Source organism: Emydura macquarii, unplaced genomic scaffold (assembly GCF_026122565.2).
Source record: "Emydura macquarii macquarii isolate MOO-44397 ecotype Brisbane River unplaced genomic scaffold, CSIRO-AGI_Emac_v2 contig_3534, whole genome shotgun sequence".
NCBI lineage: Eukaryota > Metazoa > Chordata > Testudines > Chelidae > Emydura > Emydura macquarii.
Window position 1 is genome coordinate 371,176 of NW_027133671.1, and position 24,868 is coordinate 396,043.

A 24,868-nucleotide genomic window follows, 5' to 3' on the forward strand; every position below is an offset into this window, starting at 1 on the left:
CTCTATCTACCTGCTGTCTTTTGTCTTAGATTTCGACTGAAGATCTTTGGGGCAAGGACCATCTTCGTTATGTTTGTAGAGCACCTAGCACAATTAGGGAGTTGATCTACAATGGGGGCTTCTAGTCACTACCACAATACACATTTTAAAAAGGAAAAGCCAAATTAAGGCTGCACAGTTAGAAACTCAAGTGAAGAAATTCTAAACTTCAGTACAACTTTTATTCTGTCCTCTGGTGCAGGTGAATTAAGATACAGGCTTTAATTACTGAATTAAAGATTATACAAATGTGCATCCAAGGATTTACTGTTTGAGAAATATGTTCATATAATTAAAGTCTGCATTGTAAGAAAGAACACTTGCATCCACTTAAATCTCATCTGACCTCCGCAGAGACAAGTACATAAAAGCCAGTCTCTTGGCAGTTATAAGGGACTGTCCCTATGGCAGCCAGCCCTTTAGGACTGCAGATGAAAGCTGGACATTTCCATTCTCTGCCCAGCATATCTACAAACAAGTTAAAGGGACTCAGCTCCTCACTTTGGCTCCATTATTGGATGCATTACTTGCTTCAGGGGAAAAAGACACTCTTGACCCAAGAGGAGGAAAGTTTTCATTACTGTCACAGCTGACAGTTCATTTGGAGAAGCTTGCAAATTCTCTGAATTCCTTGCTGGGTGTGTTTTAATTAACAGGATACATTTTAGATGAACCTCCTGACTTTACGGAAAGATAGGAAAGAACACTTAAGAATTGAGAGAAATTTTGTAACTATCAATATGGGCAAGATAAATACATTTTTAAAAGTAGCATATGCAAGTGTAATGGAGCCCATGACCAGGATAGAGCTAACAGTCTAAAGCCATCATTCCAGTAGACAAGTCTACAAGATCTGTACGCCAAATCAAAATGACATTTTATTTCTAATGCTGACTCTCTTCTCTACCTCTTTTTTCAGAAGAAGGCATTCAAAAGAAGAGGCTGAACCAGGAGATGCTAAATATGTCTCTGTAACAGCATGTGAGAGATGGATCTGGGGAATCACTAATTTCCCTAGAGTGGATATTACTACCATACATCTTTAAAACCATATCTGCCACCTTCATAAATTTAAATCGTGTCCCCATAAACTTAGCAAAATTCAGGCCAGCACTTTGCTATTTATTTGTGCTATTCCTGCAAAAAGTTAAAACTTTCTTCAAAGGACACTCAATTTTTTAAAAAAAGTTTGCTAATTTAAGAAAATTCAGTTATGATACAGCACCATAAAGCTGTAAAACCTGAACTTTTAAATGCAAATCATCCTGAAAAATATTAAGTGTTTTTCTGTTCCTCTGACATTTATAAAGGATACGTTCAGCAAGGTAAAAATATAATGGTATAGTTAATTTCTTTAGTTCCGGCAATCTAACAGTTTACTTTCACTTTAATAGTACAATGTTTTCAGACAGATGTGATTCTCAATTTGATGGTGTCCCTTATGAATGCGTGTAAAACCTTTTAGATTTTTAAACTCAAAACTTGAGCATGGCTCCTACTGTTTTAAATACTACAGTCAGCTTCCATCAGAGAGCCAGCAACAGCCCCAAAGATGGAAGCTTCACAAACTTGAGCATGACTGAAATAAAGGATTATAACAGAAACTGTTCCATAAATCTACCAATAGTAATCATTAGTAGTGCAGCAAAGTTGTTTCTAGGGAAAATAGGAAATTGCCTGTTTCTGAGACTAGCCATTTTGCACTCACTTGAAAGACAGTCATCAATGTCGCTCTCACAGTCTCCTCCAGTGAAGCCTGGGCGGCATTCACACAAGTAACTGCCTTGAGTGTTATGGCAGAAAGCGTGATTCTTGCAAGGCTTTGACACACATTCATCAATATCCACTGTACATCTCTGGCCTGAAACAAGAAAGATTCCAGAAAGAGACCTCAGATGTTAAGATTCAGGTGATGTAACCGCAGTCATGCTACTGCTTAAGCTCAGAATGGAAGAGTGTCCATCTTGTCTCCTCCTCCCCACCCCCTCCCCCGCCCCAATCCCATTACCTTCCCAGCCTGCAGCACATTGACAGGTGTAGCCCACAGAGTCAGGAGATTCTTGGCAGATTGCAGAGTTCTCACATGGATCAGGATAGCAGGGAGACAGCACTATCTGGCAGTTCACACCTACAAGAGGAAACCAGAGGGGCACATTGTTAGGGCCTTGAGGTGAGAAGGAAGGAAGGATGAAGAGATTATAACCTGAAAGAGAAGTGGACTGCACTTCCATTTCTCTGTAATCCAGGCTGGAGGAAGTGAAGATCATTGCCATTCTACATGGGGTGTTGGGTAGAAGAGGTGGTTAAATCACTGTGGCCCAAAGAGTCTGGGGCATTTTGGGGGGAGGGGAGAGGACAGGAGGCTCAGGGGGATGGGACTGGAGCAGATAGCAGGTTTAGAGAGGAACCTTTGTAATTCCCCTGACAGGTTGTGAACAACCTTGTAGTGGAGAGATGGCAGCATTAAAAGATTCATTCAGGGACAGAAAATCCTAATCATGGAATATCCACAATTAGAGGAGTTAAGATCTCCCACAAATTGGTGCTGACAAACTGAAAACTGAAAAGAAAAAAAAAAAAGTCCCAACTACAGGTCTCTTCACCGCTTTCCTCTGGGCTTTCAAAACTCAATCTCAAAAACAGAAAAAAATCAATTCAAACTACTAGCTAACCACTCTCCAAGATTATCCAGCCTTCAACAGCTGGGAGGAGAGAAGACACCTACTTCCACCAAGGGCATGTCCTTTGCACCAGCTTCCCCTTTTATTTTATAACCCTGCCAAGATGGCAGGAATCCAAGAGATTAAATATTTTAACATCCAAGCCAACATACTGTATTCATAAAGTACTAAAGAACAGCTCCAAATCAGTCACAACCAGTTTCACCTGCTTTATCCAGATGAACTAAATTCATTAGTGATTTGCCCCAGAGCGCCTTTACAATTGTCAGTGTCCGTATTTAACTGGCTTGCTTATTAGGAAGGAAAAGAATGACTACCACTCGGCAGACACTTTGGAGTGGTTAAGGGACAATGTCAGAGCTATTAGCTTTGAGGATTTTAACCTCCTGCACCAGTTAACCTGAAGGACTCAATTGGACCAGGCAGGTCGACACTTGGGAACACAGAAGAATAAAAGCACTTTGGCTGTTTTAAGAAGGTTCTCTCCTCCAAGAGAGAGGTAGTGATTATTCAGGGGAACCAGACTGAGACACACTGGGTTTGCTGGGGGTGCCTGAAGATGTTATGCCTGCCTAGGAGATGTCAAGCCTTTCGGAGGACAGTTGTGTGCAAACTGTTGATTGTTTTAAATCCTTTTCTTTAAATGTTTTGTTTCTATTGCTAAAAAAACCCAATGCTTTGGCTTTAAGAAGACTGTCTGATCACTGCATACTGGGCACAGACCCCCGATGGGAAGAAACACAGGTGCCTAAACTGCAGTGTAAGAACAGTTGATACACAGGGGGCTGTAGCCCAGGGCCCAGTCTATAAGGGGCACCACTGCAAAATTCTACTCCAAGATAGATAAAGGCACAAGGCCTGGTACCTGGGGAGTACACTTAGAGAGACCAGAAAGGAGTGCAGCTATCCCTATACCCATGACATTGCAGGTTAGGCAAAGTTTTAGTATTTTGCTCTCCCTGGTCTCCTGTTATTCTTCCTTTACCCCCCATCCTTTTATTTCCTCCTCTGCCAGTGTTACATTCCTGCTAAACTTTTCAGTTCTGACATTTCACATTTTCCTCTTTTCCCACCAGTTTGACATTTGGCCAGGTCTGTGTATGTGAAGCAACTGTCAGAAGAAACTAACCACGCCAGGTCACATCCAGACTCTCAAAAGCTGTTAGTTTTTGTGTGAAGCACACAAAGTGAAAGTGAAAGTTTAGCTTCCGTAGCAAGGAATGGATTTCTGTGGCAAATGCCACCACTGTAGAATGGCAAAAATATCTGGCACTCAGTGTATAAGCTCTTGTGATTGATGGATGCCCTTCCAGCCCTACCTTTCTATGATTATGTTGAGCAGACTCCAAGAGATCAGCTAGTCCAGCACCCTGTGCTGAGGCTGCTATTGACTCTGGTTGGATCTATAGCTACTCCTTGATGGTACCAGTGGATAGGGTGACCAGACAACAAGTGTGAAAAATCGGGACACTTCTTTTTCAGGGTGGGTTGGGGTGGTACAGTTGCCTGTATAAGACAAAGCCCTAATATCGGGACGGTCCTGATAATACTGGGATGTCTGGTCATCCTATGTGGTCAGGAGTACTTTCACTCAGCAAGAACATTATGACTTTTCCAGATATCACCATCTCCACAATTATCTACGCCTTTGGCACTTCAGGACTGTATTTTGTAATGTTCTCCATCTTGGGCTACACATGAAAACCTCCGTGAAACTTCAGACGGTACAGAATTAGACCATCTGCTTACTGAATGAAAGCATAGGCCAGGGAGCACAGGACACTTGCTCTGTAGTCTGCATTACATTTCTATGCATTTCCAGCTTGTGGTTAAGTGTTTTTGACATAGTCCTACATTATCTGGGCTTTGGTTACCTTCAAAGTCATCTGACAAGCCATTTTTATGTTCCTAATTCACCAGTCAGTCACATCCTCTGCTTCAAAAACCAATCCAGTGCATTAGACCTTGTCAAGACTTTTTCAATTAAGTTAATAAGCCACTTTTAAGATAAGATGTGAGGAAACAGTTAATAGGTGTTAGTGTTGTGAAAATTCTTATGAGTCCCATTGCTCAAGAGCTAATTGTGAAAACCACCTCCAATGTGGGAGAAATGCCTGAGGAGGTCATAGGTCAGACCTATAAAAACTGCAGTGGAAAGGACTTTTAATTTAGAGGGAGTGCCAAAACTGGTGCTGTAACAGAGAACAAGCCTGAATGATAATTACAGGAGAAACTCCCTGCTTTTTGTAATAGACTTTACAAACAGTATTTTTCTATAGGAATTACACCTATGATCATTGTATCATGACTATATCATAAGATTGTTTTTAATTCAAATGTTACTTGAATTTTAAGTTTAAGAGGCTGGTACTGAGATTATCTCTCATGTTTCATTTAGTTCAGTAAGACTGTTGCACCAAGATGCAATAAAATGGAAGACAAAAGAGCAGAAATACTTGTCCTTCAATTTTCACCTTTGAATCCTTTTCTGCAGGTACATCTGTAGCCATTCACCAGGCTGTCACAAATTCCTCCATTCTGGCATGGGTTTGACATACACGCGTTCTCTTCCACTCCACAGTCTGTTCCAACCCAACCTGGGTCACAGAGACACATGTATCTGAAAGAAAATAGCAAGTTTCAGTACTATTCTGAAGCAGCTGTCCCAGCCACAAGACTAGGCAGGTAAACAACCTGAGAGGGGAGGGAATGGGGATGATTTGCCCTTAGAAAAGTCCATGAATCATTTTTACCTTAGTCACACCAGCTATATAATTTCCTTAATATTAAAATCAACTCAATCCTTAAAGCTACATGCCTAGAACTGGTTATCTGAATAAAATATAGCTTTATTATGCATCACACTTTTCTTGGCAAGTCGTCTCAAAATGTTTAATAGAAGTTAAAGAAATGACAAGGTACAGGTAAGGGAGAAAGATGGCTTTCAAATCCAAATAGAGAGAGTTGATACAGTGAAGCAATTCCAGGTGAAAGCAGCCAAGAGTAGCAGCAATTCACTCCATCAAATTCCAAAGCTTACTGAAAGACAGCAGCACTCCATTCCCAAAGATCTGATGAATCATTATCTTTTTTACTCGAGCCTCAACCACCGACAAACTGGCCCCCAAATGGCTCCTCCTGTCAAATCACCCACACAGATCTCCTTGATTTTCTGACATCCTGTGCCAAATGAAGAGGGACAGAAACTCAAGTGCTGATGGCACAAAACAAAGGCCGATACAAATAATTTATTACAGGGCAAGAGAGCCTTCGTATCAGCTCCCATAGGAGCTATCCATAGTGGTAAACACCTTAGACAATCCTGAGTGCCTACAGCCCACAACAGAACCCAAAATCAAGTGCTGCAAAGAACCATCGTGCTGCTGCCCTGAAAAGTTCACACACGCTCAGAAGGCTTCTCAAACAACATGGTCCCTCTTCACTTATACCCAACCACCAATAGCCCCCTTGCATTCCTCGAGTTCAACACATTCACTCCTCAAGGAGTGCTGGAAACCCTAGAGAAGCTTGAGTCCAGTCCCAGGCTCTTCCTGGCTTGTGAATGAGAGAGCCCTGAGCAACTGGTGCTGCCCCAACCAAACAGCCACCGCCTCATTCAGGGAAGGAATCGTCCCTTCCTCCTTCAAACGTGCAACAGTCCCCCCAGCACTGAAGAAACCCACTCTAGATACATCGGGTCTAGCTAAACCCCATCCAGTATCAACCTCCCATCCTTGAGCAAGCTCACAGCGTAGCTAGCCAGAGGCCAACTACCTGCCCATCTAACCGAAGTGAATATTCTACACCTGGCACAGTCTGGATTCAGGGCAGGATATAGGTCTGAAAGCACTTCAGTGGCACTGCGGGATGCACGCCTGCTGACAGTGGATAGAGGGTAGCCATCCAATCTCAGCCTCCTGGGCCTCTCTGCAGCATTTCCCTCGGCCAGTCATGATACTGCTGTCCTGCCTCAGAGAGGGGCTGGGTCCGGGGAGTGCATTAAAATGGTTTAAACCCATCCTGGAGGGACGCGCTGAAAGGGTGGTGATAAGAAACTCCGCAGCTGCTTCTATAGGAGTTCCAGAAGGACCAATTCACTCTCTAATCTTAGTCACCACCTGCACACTGCCACCAGAACAGGTAAGAGGACATAGATTCTAGTGCCAGCAATATGCAGACAACATAGCTCTATTTATCCTTCACCATACACCACCAAGACCAAGATGGCCCAGTGCTTGGCCGAGATCAGCTCATGGATGAAGAACAGCTGGCTGAAACTGAACCCGAGCAAGACAGCTTTGATTCTGGGTGTCAGAGAAAGGCATTTTGAAGAGTACAGTGCAGTCTCCTTTGGTTGAAGGTTCACATCCACAATTGGTCAATTCAGTCTGCAGTTTAGGAGGGGCTCTTACATTCTTTGCTGATCCTAGGCTCTTACTTAGCAGCATCTGCAAGTAACACTTTGTCATCATCATCTCTCATTGGCTAGGAGACGGCCCATCCTGGCGGACGATGATCTGGCCCTGTTATACATGCTTTCACCACCGCTTGGCTGGCTTACAGCAGTGCAATGTATCTGGACACGAAGCTTTCAGCCCCAGGAAATTCCTGCTAGTACAGAACTCTGCAGTGCATCTCCTCAACAACATGGGATTCCGCAAGCCATCAAACCTGTCCTCTGCTCTGTAGGCTGACTTCCCATAGAATATCCTGTTCTTAGTCCTTATCTTAAAAGTGTGCAATGGCCCAGGCCCATGATATTGAAGAGACGCCCTAAAGATCCACAATGAAAATCGGAGTCAACAACACTGCTCCTCAGGCATAACAAAACTCTCTACAATACAGGTAAAGCTTGTCTGAGTGGGAGGCAGAGCTTTCTCAAGGGCCCATCCAAGAGTTTGGAAAGAAATCCCACAGGAACTAAGGACCATTCCAAACCAAGAGCGAAGCACACTTCACCTGTCTTCTCCAATATAAACACAAAGCAAAATGTACATTAAGAACTCTACCCAATACTAAGCACTCCACGGAATACACAATTTTTCTCCTGGGGAGAGAATGAGAGAACAAAGTACATGTTAGGCCCACCACTTAACTACTGGAAGGTGCTCAGATACAAAGATGACGAGCATGGCATAAGAAAATATACAAAACAGCAGAGGCAAGACCATATGCCCCAACAGAAGGCCAGTGTTAGAATAGGACAGAACACTACTTGGTGTGAGCTGCATATAGCCCATGGAGACTGTGACTCGTCCTGTGCCCAGGGCAGCCACCTGATAATGCCAAGGTCAGGGCAGGCTGTAAAAAGAGAGCAGTTTCTCCCAGCACTGGTGGGTGACACTGAAGTCAGGCTTCCCAACCAGCCACAAACTATGCTTCTGAATCCCCAGAGAAGCCAGTATACAAATGCACACAGCCCCCTTTACTGCATTTCAGCTTCTGGCTCCCAGATCAGCACTGGATCCAGTAAAGAGACCAGTTATTTAAACTCTATGCTCTTTACTAAAAAAAGGTTCCCTCTGACCCCAAGGGGTCAGCCACAGTACCAGTTCAATACAACTTTGGATCTTACCTAAAATACCACGCTGCCAGACAATCCTTTAGTAACTAAAACTAAAGGTTTATTGTAAAAAAAAGAAATAAACCATAAGAGAAATGTTAAAGGATTAGAGCAATCAGATACATACAAATGATTGAAAGTCCACATACATCAGGTTTCTAGGAGAATTGTGGAGTTGCAGGCTTGTATAGTTCCTCTGATATACATCCAGTAACTGGATGGGCCTCAGTCCTTTGTTCACAGCTTCAGTTCCAGATGACTTGATTCAGAGGTAATTAGGTGTTTGAAGCTGTGTCCCGACTGAAAGACTGGTGACTGAAGACAAAATGGATTCCCAAGACCTCTGCCTTATATACCCTCTGCCCCTGGCCATGCAGTTTGTAGAGTTTTACAGGAACTAAAATGGAGTCCAGAGCCACATGGGCCAGTCCTGGTGCCTCATCAGGCATGGTGCTCATGGAATTTTACAGGAACCAAAATGGAGTTCAGGGTCACATGGGCAAGTCCTGGTGCCTCATCAGGTGTACCTCTGGCTTCTCCCCGTGGGCCCCTTGCACCTGGGGATATCTTAATGGGCCATTAAGCAAGCTATTGTTCTACAGCCCTCCCGTCTGAGTCGTTACTCAGACAGCACCATTTGAAATACAGATATATCAAATATATCTATAACTTCCATTTCACACATCACAGATGAACCTAAGTATTATCACCTTACTTAGCATATTATAACCTTCCTAACAGTGTCTGACATGGCATCTCTCACATGAATTAATATGATTTTAACATATTGATGTCAAACAATATGACAAATGCTCTCCCCCCCATCTACCCAGCATGACAGAGGCTTAAAGTGGCCATGATAAGCTGCATTGTGAACAAGTTTGGATCCTGATCTAATTAAGAAACTGGGGACTATCAGAACCTTCACAGCAGATGATATTTAGGACATTTACTGAAAAACAATAATTCAAAGGTGTTTAGAGTAGCTGGGACCGCCCGGTCTTCTCTTTTACAATAAGCCCAATGGGCAACTGAACTGATGATGACAGAACTAATTGGAAATAAAAAGGTCAATTTTCTTCATTGCCAATGACACATTTAGCATATGGCTCTCCAGATGCAAGGAAGAAATCCCATCAAAACCAACTCCTTGCAAGCACTGAAACTCTCTGTGCTTGTCAGTGCCTTCCTGCTCTGACCACTCAACACGGTCAAGGCCAGATGCAGACTTTTCCATAGAAAATGCCTGCGAGAAGTATTTATACACTACTCTTAAAATAAAGATTTCATAGTCAAAAAACCCAAGCCTACTGACTGCTTTGCATGTATATAGCATTTTGTACACAAGGATCTCAAAGCATTTAACACGATGCTAGAACTCACCCACTGACATCATTTGTGCAGTTGCCATGTACACAAGGGTTACTAAGACATTCATTAGTTTGTGAGTGACAGCTGGGTTGATGGAAGCCTTCAGGACACAGACACCGAAATCCATTCATTTCATTTACACATGTTCCACCATTATGACAGGGACTGGAGGTGCATTCATCAATATCAATATTACACCTTGGACCTGAAGAGAATATTACTTGTTAACTAGTATTTCTCACGCACAAGTTTTCCCTGCATGTATGCAGGGACATTTGTCAAGTTTCAATAACTCATCATGAATGCAAAGTCAACATAAAGTGACCGATTCTGCAAGGTACGACAGCTCTGACTCGGATTTAAGCCTATGGGAGTTTCAGGCATTCATTGTTTTTGCAAGATGGGAGTCTTGGTACCAGGATCAGAGCAACTACATCTCATAAGCCTTCTGGAACTGGTAAAGAGCTACAACAGAATTCCAACGTGAACACATTTATATATATATTCTTTAAGAGGACTGAAATTTAGGTAATTGTACTACGCCTGGTACAACCTTCCTGAGCTTATCAGCTAGGCACCTACCCTTTCCACATTTAAGTACCGCTTGAATACCCATACCTGTCATAATGCCTGCAGTGCATCTAAAGCTTGTGTATATTACATAAAAGAGGATATTGCTTCTTGTTTTCCCTAACCTTGGTTGACTTGCCAGCTATGCTTAGACTGCAAGTTCCTCAAGGGTATGATACCTTCTGTTGGAGCTTGTCTACTGTGATATTTATTCAGATTACTAACACCATGGGCCAAAAATGTTTCTTTCAATTAGCATATCTGTAAGATACAAACCCTTATGATTTTAATAGAAACAAAACAATTTAAACCATGGAATAAACTCCATCCAAGGAGCAATAGATTGGCTGATGGAGACCTTTGTACCAGTACAAGCTGGATAGTAGCTGTGCACTTGTGCACATTATAAAACTCTAAATGAACGCTTTATATTTGCAGAACGAAATGGAAACATTTAATTTGTACACAAATTGACACAATTCCCCAAGTTCTGTTCAAACAGAAACTTCTTGCTATGATGTTCAACTTTCTTGTTCCAGTAAAGAAGCTGTAAGTAAACCCATTGGGACTTTGGGTAGTTATTACTTGTGAAGCAGAGTCATGTGAATTGGACTAAATAACCTCAAAAGAATTACATTTCATTGCACCAGGCTAGGATATTTCTTTAGTTGATGAGAAGAACTTCCTTTGAAATTAAGAGATACTGAGAGTCATTTAAAATACGACTATTTCTTGAGACACTGAATTGGCCACTTGCTATCGATGTGCAAAGAACCCCCTTAGAAGGAAGAGACCATCCCAGGGGAGAAGATGATTAACTTCCAGGAAAAGATGAAGACAAGTGTCAGTTAAATGAAATGAGATTTTACCTGTAACTCCAGGCTTGCAGACACAATCATAGTGATTAATGCCATCGATACAGACTCCATAAATGCAGGGGTTACTTGCACAGTCATCCAAGTTATTCTCACAGTTCACTCCTGCAAATAAATGTGATAAAATTCAGGTGAAAACCAGACCCACCCTAACATACAAACAACAGTGACGCTATAAGTTTCCTGGAAATGGCCAAATTCAAACTGCAGTATTCAAACTGCTTAGGCATGACGAGAGGATGCATATGACTAGATATCAACACATGGTGCTCCTTAGTTCTCCTAGGTTAATGTGCTGCAACTCCATTAAAGTAAACTGAGTTAGTGAGTAACAGGAGAATTTGTTTCCTTGTATCTAATCAGCATAAGAATCAGCCATTCTGGACACTACAAGAAAAATATTTCTGCTATTTTCCCTGTATATAGTCTGACTGGGACTGCCTGAATTTTGAGGATGAGGAAGACATGAATTAGTAAGGAGAAAGAGTACAGCCCAAGTTAAGCATACAGAGTACAACACACAATACTTGTACTGTTACAACAAAAACTGTAGCAAGAACAGTGGAAAGAAAAGTGCAGGTATAACTAAATGTACAAGTAAAGCTTTCAACAGCATCAATTCTGATGCTGTGATCTTGAATGTGTTATATGTTCATTTTATGACAAACAGCAGCCTCTCAACCAACAAAATTTAATCTTGTCAAATAAAGGGCGCTGAAGGGAACCAAACTCCTTTGAAACTAGTGTAAATTGATTAGACTCTTCAGAGTAAAACTATTGATCTGGTGGTGCAAAAGTAGCAAGATTTGAAACCTTTTCTCTTTTTGGTATGTGTAGATTTCTGCATTCCACAGTGAAACTGGTGATCAACAGAGCGAAGTTCTCATATACACTGGCCCACTCATATATACAGCTGTCTTGATCATAGCTGAATGTGTAACAACTAGTTTTGTTTAATAATGGTGTTTCCATTCATGTCATGGTAAGGCATCTGGTGCAATGACTTTCTCCCTCTGAGTTTGGGAAGTGCCTAACACACTTTGGAAGCTACTACAATCCAAATAAGTAATAGTTAGGGTTGCCAGTGTGTCATGGAGGAGAAAATGTCACAGATGCTGTGATTTCTCGCCTTGCCCATGACGTCCTGCAGGAAGGCTGTAGGCTTTGGGCAGGGGGGGGCGGGTGCGGTGTTGGAGAGTGAGCACACACCGCACAGACCCTTGTGCCCCAGCTCCCCACTCCAGGTGTTGCAACCTGGCACACGGGATTGCAACACTTCTCACTCAAATTTTGCCCTGTTCTCCTCTGTCAGGACGGAGGAGGAAGTGGGGGGGAGCTGGGCCAAATCTGATTGAGTGGCATTGGGACTCCCTGCACCCAGCCCTGCAGGACTCAGGAGCTGCTGCTGCCTGTGCCTGAGGTGAGTGCAGGATGGGCTCGCTCTCAACCCCTGGGCTCAGCCCCGTGAACCAGGAGCTGCCACTGCCCACGCCCAGGGCAGGGCGGGCTATCAATTTCCAGGCCCAGCCCCAGGGGACAGATACCACTGCTGCCTGTGCTTGGGATGAGCTTGTTCTCCAGCCCTCCTGTGAGTACCCCCTCCTCACTGGCCCAGGATTAGGATGTTCTGCCGGGATGGAGAATGCTGCTGAAGGAGGTCAGGGCACTTTTTAATTAAAAAAAAAAAAAAAAAAAAATCACAGAGCAGTCACTAGATCTAGTGGACTAAATTTACTATGCCTGCTCTGTGATTTTTGACAAAAAATGCCCTGACACATCTGCAGCCCTCATAATAGATCTGTCCTAGGCAGGAGCTCTACAGAAGCAAGAGATGGAAGCAAAAGAGTAGTAAGTTGTCTTGGCTACAACGGTAACAGTTCCAAATAGCCTTAAGGCCCCACAGAGGAAATTAGATTCTGTATCAATTCATACACAGTTATTTAAAATGATATAGTAAGCACAATCACTAGACCAGGGTGCTGAGGTCTGTTGCTCAATTAAGGTGATAAGAATTTTCCCCTTAATTCTTCAACGACAAAAAGTTAAGTTTTTCCAAAAGGGACTCGTGAATTTGGGTTTTACTTTGGGGTCTGCTAACTACGATATTCATTTGAAAAAGCTGCCAGTATTATCTGACAAGCCAAAATGGTTCTGAAAAATAATTTTCCTTTAAAGCAGAATGCTAGGACTTCAGAGCATAGCTCTTGTGGAATAACATTTTACAGGATAGAGCAATTTAAATTGAGGCGATTTAAGCAATTTATTAAGTAGAGTGATTTAAATCACTCAAGACAGGTTGATGCTTTGTAAGGCTAATTTGAGAGTTGTACTATTGCAATATTAGATTAAAATTTAATATGAATTTAATAAACTAAATTATAAATGTCATTTTTAATCTAAATACCAGTAAGGGTATCCTGTTTGGGAAAACTGCTAGAAGGGAAAAAAATAAAATATTGAGAATTGGGGCCCTGATCCTGCAAATATTTAGGCAGTAATATAATGTCATTCTCATGAATGATCCTACTGAAGTCAAAGGGACTATCATTGCTAAAAAAAAAATTTTTAAATTAAAAACTTTAGTGGCATGAAGTCTGCCACTTTGAAACTATTTTTATTTCAGTGATAAGAGTTTAGTCTTTCATATATTGACAAAATGAATGAACTTTTACACACAGGTCAAATTTTTCAAAAATAGGAGATGATAGCTAAGCTCCCAAACCCATATTTAGACACCCAAGTGTGGAATTTTCAGAAATATTTGTGTCATTTAGGAGCACAAGTCCCATGGACTACAAATCCTGACTAAGGAATAGAGACGGCCAAAGCCTTTTAGCCTCCTTGATTCATATTCAATCCATTAGAAGGTGGTGCTGGCTGCAAATACAGCTATTTGTTTATCCATTTTATGTTTGTGTTCTCACTGTAAGGATGCTAATGAGGCCCTGGACTTGCACTTTGCAGCAGAGAAGAGCATTTTAAGTGTGAAATTTCTTCAAATTTTGTATTTTACACAGACACTTCCTTCTAACATATAGCTAACTAGCTAAAGAAACAAGTACAAAAGACCCACTTTAGAAATTTAAGATTATAAAAAGGGAAGAAAGTAAATGACAAGCTACATATAGACCAAAAGGATAATTTCTGATAAGATTGTGACTTCTTTTAAGTCTTGATTTTTGTCTGCCCTGCCATTTTACGTACCTGAAGTGCCCAGAAGACAGTTGCACTGGTAGCCGTTCACCAAGTCAATGCAGCGTCCTTCATGCAAGCAGGGGTTACTGTGGCATTCATCTACCTGCTCACTGCATATGGCACCCATGTACCCAGAATTGCAGACACAGGTGTAGGAATCAATTCCATCTTGGCATTCACCATGGTGGCAAGGGTCAGGGTCACAATTGTTGATATTCTCTTCACACAAAAGGCCAGTAAAACCTAAGAGAAAAATTAAGAGGCATGACTAAGAGGCTAAGAGATATAATATATGATGTACTTTCTACTGAATATCAAACACAATAATACAGTGTTTGTCAGAACAAATCAGCAAAATGGTATACAGAATATAAATAACTGTTTGGGCAGCTAACCTGTAACCCATCTCCCAATCTCAGAGAAGCCAAAAGACTCTATATGGTGCACAAAGCATGGTGGATCACTGAAAAAGCTGCATAGATAATCTTTGCAACAGAGATTGATACCTGAAATGCACTCAAATCTGAGCATTTATGGAGGAAAATATTCAAATTATTGCCAGAACTGTTCATTGACATCAATATGAAACAAACTGAAAACAATTTATTGTCTCATACACTAGATATTTCCACTATTCAGTAGCCTAGAGAACTTAACTCTTGTCAGTACAAGAATTTAATGCACAGGCTTTGAAAAATTTGACTTTCCCATTGAAGCTTTCCTGGATGTCTACCCTGTAGAAGTTAAGTTTCGGTTTAAGAAGTCTTTTAGCACTCATGGCTGGCAAGAACCTTTAAAAACTCCAACCACGAATCAATTGTAAAATGGTACAATGCTGTCTGCCACAGGCTGCAGACAGGCACTTCTTGTGCCTCTGCAGCTGTAGAGAGTTCCCCAAGCTGCAGCAGAGAGAAGACTTAACGCAGCCTCCTGAGTAGGCAGCAGTGAAAACAAGAGGAATTTCACTGGTTCCATTCTGCTGCAGCTTGGGAAAGTATTGAGTTAGAGGCAGGAATGGGATCTGTTTGCTGGAAGGACTAAAAACAAGGTTGGGAAATGGGTAAAATAGCGGAGGACTCCCTCATGAGCCAGGCGAATGGGGAAAGGAGCAGAGTAATGTGAGAGCAATTAAGATCTTGAAGCCAGGTGGTTCTGGGGTGGCAGGCTTGGAGAGCAAAGAATGCTCCTTCAACCTTGCATCAACCAGGAGGTGAGGAAGGTGGGGCTTCAACTTTCAAACTTTAGTTGGAGGCTGACACACACAGAGTTTAGAAAGACAGTCCTAGGACTAGGAATTAGCAGGTACATCTTGCAAGCCCTGTTAATGCACTATTATGATGTGGATCCCCTGTAATCTGAGACATTCATAGTTAATCAGACATACTTGGTGATGACCTTTGGTGATGACCTGTCACAGGGGACAGAATAGAGGAGTCCTGGAACACAATCTTTCTTCCATCTCCCATGTATGATGCCATGCAAGACACTCATTCTCAGTGTCCCCAGGTTCTCCCTACTGGGCCAGCCAGGATGTCCCAACTACCACAAAAATGGTGGGAAAGAGGAAGCCAGAGACGTAGAGGTTCTGTAAACAGGCACACTAGTATTTCAACGGCATGTCCATTCCCAGGTGCTTGCAGTCCCATTTCCTTAAAGCTGCCAGTGTTCAATATGCCCCAAGTGTGACCAAAGTCCTTTTTCCTTTCCTGGGAAATTCAAAGTCTCTGGGAAATCCCAAAATCAGCACCTGCTTTACAAGGTGCTGCAGCTCCTCATTCTAGTCAGCACTCTGATCTGGTGCTGCCTTTTCCCAGCCTTCCTTTAGCAGCCCACCCTTCTCATGGCACCGCTCCTTCAGTGAGGCAATCCTGTGTTATATATGGCCTCAAATCCCTCTCTCCCCTCCCAGCAGGCTTTGCTAAAGATTCATAACTAAGGCCCCCTCCTCACTGAGTGAAATCAGCTGGACCACGCCCTAGCTTGAGTTAGGCACAGACTTTCCTCAGCCGCTTCCAAATCCAGAAGAGGTTTGGGTTTTTCCTTTTCCGAGTGACATTTATTCTATCACAATGAGTAAACAAAGGAGAATCCTGGTGGCAACAACTCCTCCTCTCTGGACTAGAGCCATTCCATTCTGATATTTCTAAAATCTGCCCTCTATGAAAAACGTTCTGCATCTTGGAGCTACCAGCATTCCCTGGGGAATTAGCTTTTAAGAGGAATCACATGGCTTTAAAAGTGCATGCCATGATAGAGACAGACATTTTACAAGGATATTCTGACTAGTGTCTCAAAGAGGGTTTCCTAATGACAGGAGTTACACACAAAATAAATGCTACTTCCAGAATTTTCCTGATACATTTTCCAGAACCTGATACATCGTTCTCTTACTGGAATGAAGAAGTCTGTGTGCGCCAGGGTCTTTTGACAGGGCTATTATCGAAGAGACATCCTCCTGCATATTCTTTCAAACTCATTCAACAGAAAAAAAATGGACCTTTTTCTTTACCAGGTACCACGAGCTCTAGAGCTCCCATTTCTAGCAGTTGTTCTATAGCAATTCTGTCTTCTTTTGAGATACTGATGTCTGAACAAATTTTGGAGTAAAACTATGGCATGGTCTGCGGTGTGAAAACTTGTCATACCATACGTCACAGAACCATTTCTCCTAGAGAATAAAGAGAGATGCTTCCCAGTCAGCCATTGCTTGTGTCGGATTCACAGATCTTAAGACCAGAATGACTTGTTATGATCATTTGCCCTGAATTCCTAAGTAATAAGCCATGCAATTTCACCCATCAATTCCTACATCAAGACCAATAACTTATGGTTGAACTACAGCGTGTCTTTTAGAATAACAGCTAGCTTTGACATCAGGACTTCATGTGATGGGAAATTTACCACAACCCTTGATACTTTGTTCCACTGTCTGAGGACTGTTCTGGTGTCTCTTGCAGAAGTCTTCCTCTTCTGAAACTGTTGCTGAACCCTCCCTGATAAAATCAAATGCCATTTTGGTAAATTCTGTTGTTTCTAGTAAGAGCCAACAATGAGTTAGGTGCTGTAAAAACAGCAAGGCAAGGCTCCTGTCCCAAACAGCTTAATGTCTACTCACTCCCTGTGTAGCATCATTAGACTATCTCTGGCACCCTTTGCTATCTCCTTTTCTGGATTCACTGACAATAAGCTAGAGTGCATATCTGGGACAGTGGCAGCTCCAGAGGCTAACCTTGCCTGTTTCCTAGTACCATAGAGTTTCTAGAGACCCAAGAACCCCTTGTGGTGTAGGTTGTCAGATTTTACAAAGTGGGAAACTGAGGCACAGAGGTAGGCAACTTGTTCAGCATCTGTGGAAATAAGTGACCAAGCTCAGACTAGAAGAGTCTAATTGACCCAATCCTGAACCAAGTCTCACCCAGCAGTTCCTGCTCAGAGATGGAGAATTAAGGCTGGCCTTAGACAGCTCTAAGGTACCCACAACCTTTTGTTTGAACTAATATATTGTAATTTTTATATGTACATCAAGCACATTAAAAAACTATTTAAAAAAAGTTTAGGTTGGAAAGTCAAGTACTTAAGTTAGGAACTGTCAAGTCTGAGATTATACAAGCAACCCGGGAGTTGATCACCACCCAGGAGAACATAGTTTTATCCTTGGCTGTGTCATGGAGTTCCTATGTGACACTGGTCAAATCACTTAAAGCAGACTTTTTGACAGGTGACCACTAACTGTATACCACATCTGCTGAGTGTTCAACTTTTAAGACAGCATGTACATTTATTGCACTTAGAGCCTGTTCCTCAGTTATATTAAGTAATTTGGAAGCAGACAAGCAAAAAGCAATGCATAGTATTGCTCCAGCCATCTCTCCTGGTCTCAGGTTGCCAGTTTTCATTTTGGCCCATCCTGAAGTCCCAAAGAAAGCACTCCATGCTGTGGAATCCCAGACTGGAAAAAGGCTGGTTAATAGGGACTCTTCGGAAGGGAAAAAGTGATGACACTGAAAGAGTGAAGCTAGATGTCCAGCCATCTGTGAATTCTTTGGTGTCACAAACCAGGGGGGTTGTCTCTCTAAGGGACACTCTGTGCTGCCCTCTGCTGCAGAGAGGTACGCAGCAAAGCTTCTTGGAAAAAAGACTTTCAGAGACAGCACAGACTTGATGCTTCTCTGCCTGCCTTTGCTCACTACGTAGGCTGCTGCACACACACATTTCTATTCAACAGGCTCTAGCCATTGTGCTGAGCGTGAGAAGATGCGACAATGCTAACCTGTGGCACACTGGCATTCGTATCCGTTTGGATAATCAATGCATTTTGCTCCATTTAGACAAGGTGTGCTGGAGCAATCATCAATGTCAATCTGGCACACTGCTCCAGTGAAACCTGAAAGGCAAGAGGAAAGTGAGAATCCTGCAGCAATTCAGAGTCAGCTTGAGCCCCTCTCCCATCCTGCTCCTCAAACAGGCCAGCAGCTGGACAGGCCAACTGGCAGCTTTTCAGCCAGCCATGTTTTCTCCTCGTGACTGCTGCCTTGGCTCCATAAGCTAAGTTCTCCTTTGACAAAGCTCTAGATTCTATGGTTAAGAAGAAGAGTGCTGAATGGTAACAAAGAAATGGATGCTGGGTGCCTGCCACAGTCTGCAGACCTGAAACCGGTTCTGGAGAAGTGTGAACTCTTCTCATTAACCTCAATGGGTTGTTAATGCTGGATCCCAATAATACTTTCAATATCAACAATGCTAGCTACTTGCCTAAAATCACTCCAGGAAGAGGGACAATCATTAAGATATTTACACAGTATGATTGGGGTTGGTAGAATTTGATTTTTTATAATGTCAACAGATAATATTTTAAAGCATTTTTGCTATTTTGATTGATTTATATTTTCACATTTGCAGGAAATTAGGGAGGGATGGACAATAATTATTTAATGAAAGCAGACATTGAGAGTCAAAAAAATGAAAGCTTTATAAACATTAAACCACAAATTGTCAACATCATACGTCAAAATATACAAAGTAAATATACTTAAATAAAATTCTAAGACGTTTTCAGGAGAAGTAAGAAAATGCTGCTTAGCTGTGAATTTCAATTATCAATGGAAATATTTTTTGTCAATAAAATCAACGTTTACCTACACTTACCAATAAACATTGAATCCTTCCACACCTAAGTATGATCTCTGAAGCATCTCATTTTGAATCAAACAGGCAGAACTTGGACTTGACTGGAGCTTTAAAGAGTACCACCACTTTTTTCTCCATTGAACCTCTGAACACAACGTCAATTGCATCAAAGAGTATGCAGACTTTGACAGATGTATTGCCAAGGATTAATTCTTAGTAAATCTTTAATACTGTCCCCCTATAGTTTGGTAGATCCAAACTGGGTTGCATCACAAGCCTGCGCCTCACCCTGGATTAGTTAGTTCCTAGTCCAGCAAATCACCCAGCCAAGAGGTAGTTTCCATCTTCCAGGTCAAAGGGGCAGGAACAATTTCAGGGATGCTCAGGTATGTTACACAGCAAGTGAAGGTATGACCACAGTGCATTAATCTGCCTGGCACAGGTAACCTTGGTAACGAGGACATGATGGCACAGGTTAGCTGACGCAGTTTAAGACCTCCTAAGACTCTGGAAACGTAGTTGGGTTGCTGCAGTATGCCAGAGTCTGTGCCTCAACATCTTCACCGCTATTGTTGTCCATGCTAGCTAGATTAAAGCTAGCATGGGCATGCCTATCTGCAGTCATACCATCCCTTCCAATGTAACGTATCTTCATCTGCAGTGCAGACATAGCAGAACAGGGCTGACATGGGGCAACAAGAACAAAGCAAAGGGAGGACCTTCCACAGAGGTATGCTTGGGAAACTGAGGAAGCCACCAACAAAACAACAAATGGAGGATACCTTCAGGCAGTCAAAGTGAGGAACTGAACATGAAGAAATAATTCATCTAAAGCATCTCTTTAGCCACAATTACAACTAAGGCCAGCACAGCAGGATGGGATGCACTGTACAGCACAGCATGAGATGTATGGTACAATGCACCTTACCTGTATCTTACAGCACTCAGTTATTAATAAAGACTATCAATAAGGTAGCAGATTGTGAGAGTTATGGTGACAGACCCAGACATCATGGCACCAAGAGAAGGGAAGAGAGGACACAAGGACTGCTTCTGGGGGGAAGGGACAGAGGGAACGTGGAGACCTCCCTGAGCAGGCCCAGGAGAAAAAGCATTTACTTCTACCCCGGGTGGCTTGCAAAATATTGGCCCTTAAACCTAGTGACCTTGAATTTGCTGCTTGTCCCTTGGATTAGCAGCAACCTCTTTCTGTGAGAAGAATACTGACTCCCTGCACTGTGCTAGCGACATAAACCAAGTTGCTGAGGAAAGGCTCCCACCTAAAACCTTGAGGAAGCCAAAAAAATTATGCGGAGGCTGAAAACTGGCTCAAATTAGAAGAGATTTTATAAAATCTCTAAAGACGTTGGTCTGTAATTCACCATGACATTCTTAACCAGTGAAGTCATTGCTCCCAGCCACTGCGTGAGACCACGTGTTCAGTCTTAACCATTGACGTTTGCCAAGTTACATGTACAGTATTAATGTGGCCTCAGTGTAGCTGTGTACAGAAGTTATTTAGCAAACATTACAGCTAACCACTTCTGTTTTCCTTTAAAGGAATTCTAATTTAGGCATGAGGACTCTGCAGGGAAGGCACATCCTGAGCAAGTTTTCATTAGCTCCAGTCTGATGGTCTGGTGCTCCCTTGGTAGGCAGAAACAGAGGTGGTGCAGGAGAGGAATACTTACCAGGTGGACAGATGCACTGGAAACGATTGACTTTATCCAGACACTCTCCATTGTTCACACAGGGATTACTCTGGCATTCGTTAATCTCCAATTCACAGTGCACACCTTTAAACCCTGGAAAGAAGAACAAGGAACGGCAGAAAGGCTTTAGAAAGTGCCCAGGGTGTTGGCTGCACCTTATTGCAGGTCTGAAAATCAAAGCTAGATTTAGCTAAAGCAGAGATTCCAGTTTGTATTGACAATTTATGATGTAAAGAGACCATATTTTAAAGGCTTCAATACAAGTATTACAGTGGAGTTTTCAACTTTAACATTTCATTTTCTGAGCTGGTTGGATGATCTCTCAACAACACATTAGAACCAGAAATCTGAATTGAAATGTATCATTTTCTTGTACATGTTGAAAAGGGAAAAAGACAATTATGTTTGTAATGATTTGGGAGGTGCCCAAATACACTGATGACAGGCACTACCTAAGAACATAAGTAGAGTCACTGACATCAGGGGCAGATAATTTAAAAAAAAAGAACACCCTAAATCAGCAGGTAGTCACTCTGGAATTCACTCCCACAGGAAGGCAGGGTCAAAATACTGTATGTGGCATTTAGAAAGGGTGGATCAATGCCTTCATTTGTTGATAGACTAAGACTGGGTTAAATTCACTTTGTGCTTCAGAATTCTTCCCCTGTATTTGCATAACACTGCACAACTGGCAAGGGTATGCTGGATTTTTCCCCTTTCTCTGAAGCAATGGACATTGGTCATTACCAGAGGGAGGATAATAGACTAAACAGACTATTGGTTACTTCATGTGGTAAATGCTATAGGGTAACGAGATTTCAAACATGTCAGAACATATTTTTTAATGGTGGGATCTATCAATCTAAAGAATAGCTTCCCAAGCTACCGGGAACTGCATCACCTGTGACACTGAAAACCTAGATTTGACAAAGCATGGGGATTATCCAAAGCCAAACAGTTGAGATACAAAGAAGGTTAAGAATTTATTCACCCTTTTAAATACTGTTTCTGCTAAGTGTAAAAAGCATTTCTGTCCTTGCAGTTAAATATAAGCAGTAACAAACTTGTGGGCTTGTATTTAATTTAACAAGCTAGGCCTTACTCACTAACAAATTACAGTCTAGTTTGTCGTCCTCCTTTACACGACTCCTATTGCCTGCTTTCTCCTCCCCTCACACCAGCAAGCCTTCACGGCTGGTCTTCCCACAGCAAACAATCTCCAGGGACTTCATTCAGCATGGCACTTGGGCAACCCCATCCACCCATCTCTGCACAGCAGACAATCCTTCCCTGGCTCACACTTCAGATTTTTTCTATCTGCGCTGGAAGCCCCATCCCAGCCTAGAAAGTCTCCCCTTACCTGGCATGCACAGACACGTGAACCCTCCAATTTTATCCAGGCAAGTGGCATCATTTTGACACGGTTCGGAAAGACACTCATTAATGTCCAGTTCACAGCGAGGCCCCGTGTATCCCTTCAGACATTCACAGTGGAAGGAGCCCTCTGTATTCACACATTTCCCAGCATGTTCACATGGGTTGCTGTTTGCTGCAAGAGACACACATTTATATATCAGAATCTGCTCTTCTGGTCATGACAGTCTCAGCACCATCTACCAGTCAGTTCTTTCTTGTGCCAGCCCCTCCTGACAAGCAGCGCAGCGTAGCAAGGACTCTTCTTCCTTCTGTGAGGGGGCTGCTGCCTTTTCAGTGCCTGGGGGAAGATGCAACAGCCACCTGCTTGCAGACAGGAAGAGAAATTTCCAAGCATTATCAATAGATCAAGAGAAGCATTCTGACTTCCACCACTGCTCCTCTCCTCAGTCCCACGGAGGTGAAGATGGCATTGACAGATGCACCCAACCGGGGATCAGGGCACTTAAGCCTCTTTGAAGGACTCATATCCAAATCACCTCTTCAGCTTGGCCGCCCGCTTCAGGGCTGAGGCCATCAGGGTGCTCCTGAGCCCATGTGACAAGCAGACCTTTGCCACCAATCTCTGTCACATTAGCCTTCAGGGTTTTCTCCTAGAGGACATTTACACAGTATTCTTGTCCAAGAGGAGCCAGAGGAGTGAAACTCACTCAAGCGTGGCCCTCTCCAGAGCACACCAGCACCAGGCACGCTGCTTAGTGATTAACTTCAAGCAGCACAATGTGCAATGGGCATACACAAAAACACAATGTGCAGTGTCAAGGCTAAACCAGACAAGCCCAGAAATATTAGTGTGCAAAAACTGTAACTTCCCAAACCCACATGATAAGAAGTCTGGAAATGTAGTTAAAGGATATAGCAGTTGCCTTGCTGTTAGACATGCCATAACTAACCTCTTAACACATAAAGGGCTGAAATAGCTCCCATATAAACTCTGAGGTATTATTCTCAAGCTAGATTTGGAGGTCCAAAACAATTGAAACAGGGAAAAACTAGGTCTCATATAAACTGAAAGGGTATGTCTATTTGCTAAGGAAACAGGCACAATGACCCTAAAGTGCAACAGCTGCAACCTGAACTGGATGGAGAATCGGACCTCAGAGATTAAAAAGCACCAGTAGCAAAGGGGAAACAGGTTCTTAAGTGAGCACTAAGTGGTCTAAGTACTCCAAACACCAGCAGAAGCTGGGAATGGGTGACAGAGGATGGATCACTTTATGATCCCCTGTTCTGTTCATTCCCTCTGAAGCACCAGGCACTGGCCACTGTCGAAAGACAGGATACTGGGCTAGATGGGCCATTGGTCTGACCCAGTATAGCCGGTCTTATGTTCATAACTGATGTTCGTGACCAAGAGCCACCAGGAGCAAGTGGGCCTTTGCCAGGGTCACTCCTCGGCTCTTTGGGAACTGCAATGGAAAAGCTGCTTCTGCCATCTGGTCCATCCCTCCACATCCCGGTGCAGGCTCAGTGGCTGACAACTTCCTTGGCATGTAGACCCGAACTTTGTGGTCCACTTTGGAAAGAACAAACACCATACACCTTGGTCCCACGTTTGGTGAGTGAGCTGATCAGTGATGCAGTTTACTCCTCCTGCCAGGTAAATAAGCCTAATCCCAGGGAGGAGCTGCTGCTGGGGCCCGAGGTAACTGGGTCACTGCCTTTCTATACATCTCCCAGCAGCGAAATGAGAACGTTATCACAGACTGTCCAGTGGCATCTGAACTGCCAGGAATGAACTGGAGAGGCGGTAAACAGCACTATAAAGTTTGCAAATTAGGCTATGTTGGGAGAAGCTGTGATTGGCCCACAGAGACAAAGAGGCTTGAAAAGATTAGAAATAAAGTCAGAAAATAACAGCAGAGTCACCTTGGAAAAACGTAGCCAATACACGTGAGGAAAAGTAATCAGAAAGGCAGATAGCCAACAGGATGAGTCACCTGAAAGGCAGAAATACCATCAAAGAGCTAGGGTGATGGACAGAAGATAAGGGAAGAGTATGTAGTAACTACATCAGTAAGAGAAGCCAAAGTGATCTGGGCTGTATAGACAGTAGTATGTCACAAAACAGACGGTCTCTCCAGATCGCTCTGGTGAGTGATAATTTCTCATTACACCCCTGTAAGTGGCACCAGTTTTCAAGAAAAGGGAAGTGAGGAAGAAATGGTCAATAATTTGCCAAAAGTATGAGGGACTCAATCAAGACAAGAACTCAGGAGATTTCAGCTCCAAATCACTAGGCCAAATCTACACCAAGAAAAACCAGTCACCTCAGATCGGAAATACAGGGAAGCCTTTGAA

At 42.8% G+C, this 24,868-nt stretch overlaps 1 protein-coding gene across 1 annotated transcript in view; it reads right to left on the reverse strand.

Moving 5' to 3' along the window:
* Positions 1-24,868, reverse strand: part of NOTCH2 (notch receptor 2) — a 133,072-nt gene that overhangs the window by 47,864 nt on the left and 60,340 nt on the right. Inside the window, exons 8-16 of the mRNA XM_067536366.1 lie at positions 22,494-22,682; positions 21,113-21,226; positions 18,565-18,678; positions 14,304-14,537; positions 11,094-11,204; positions 9,667-9,859; positions 5,195-5,340; positions 2,048-2,167; positions 1,748-1,900 (exon numbers count right to left, since the gene is read on the reverse strand). Of these exons, the coding sequence (XP_067392467.1) occupies positions 1,748-1,900; positions 2,048-2,167; positions 5,195-5,340; positions 9,667-9,859; positions 11,094-11,204; positions 14,304-14,537; positions 18,565-18,678; positions 21,113-21,226; positions 22,494-22,682 (1,374 nt within the window). The remainder of the gene's footprint in view (positions 1-1,747; positions 1,901-2,047; positions 2,168-5,194; positions 5,341-9,666; positions 9,860-11,093; positions 11,205-14,303; positions 14,538-18,564; positions 18,679-21,112; positions 21,227-22,493; positions 22,683-24,868) is intronic.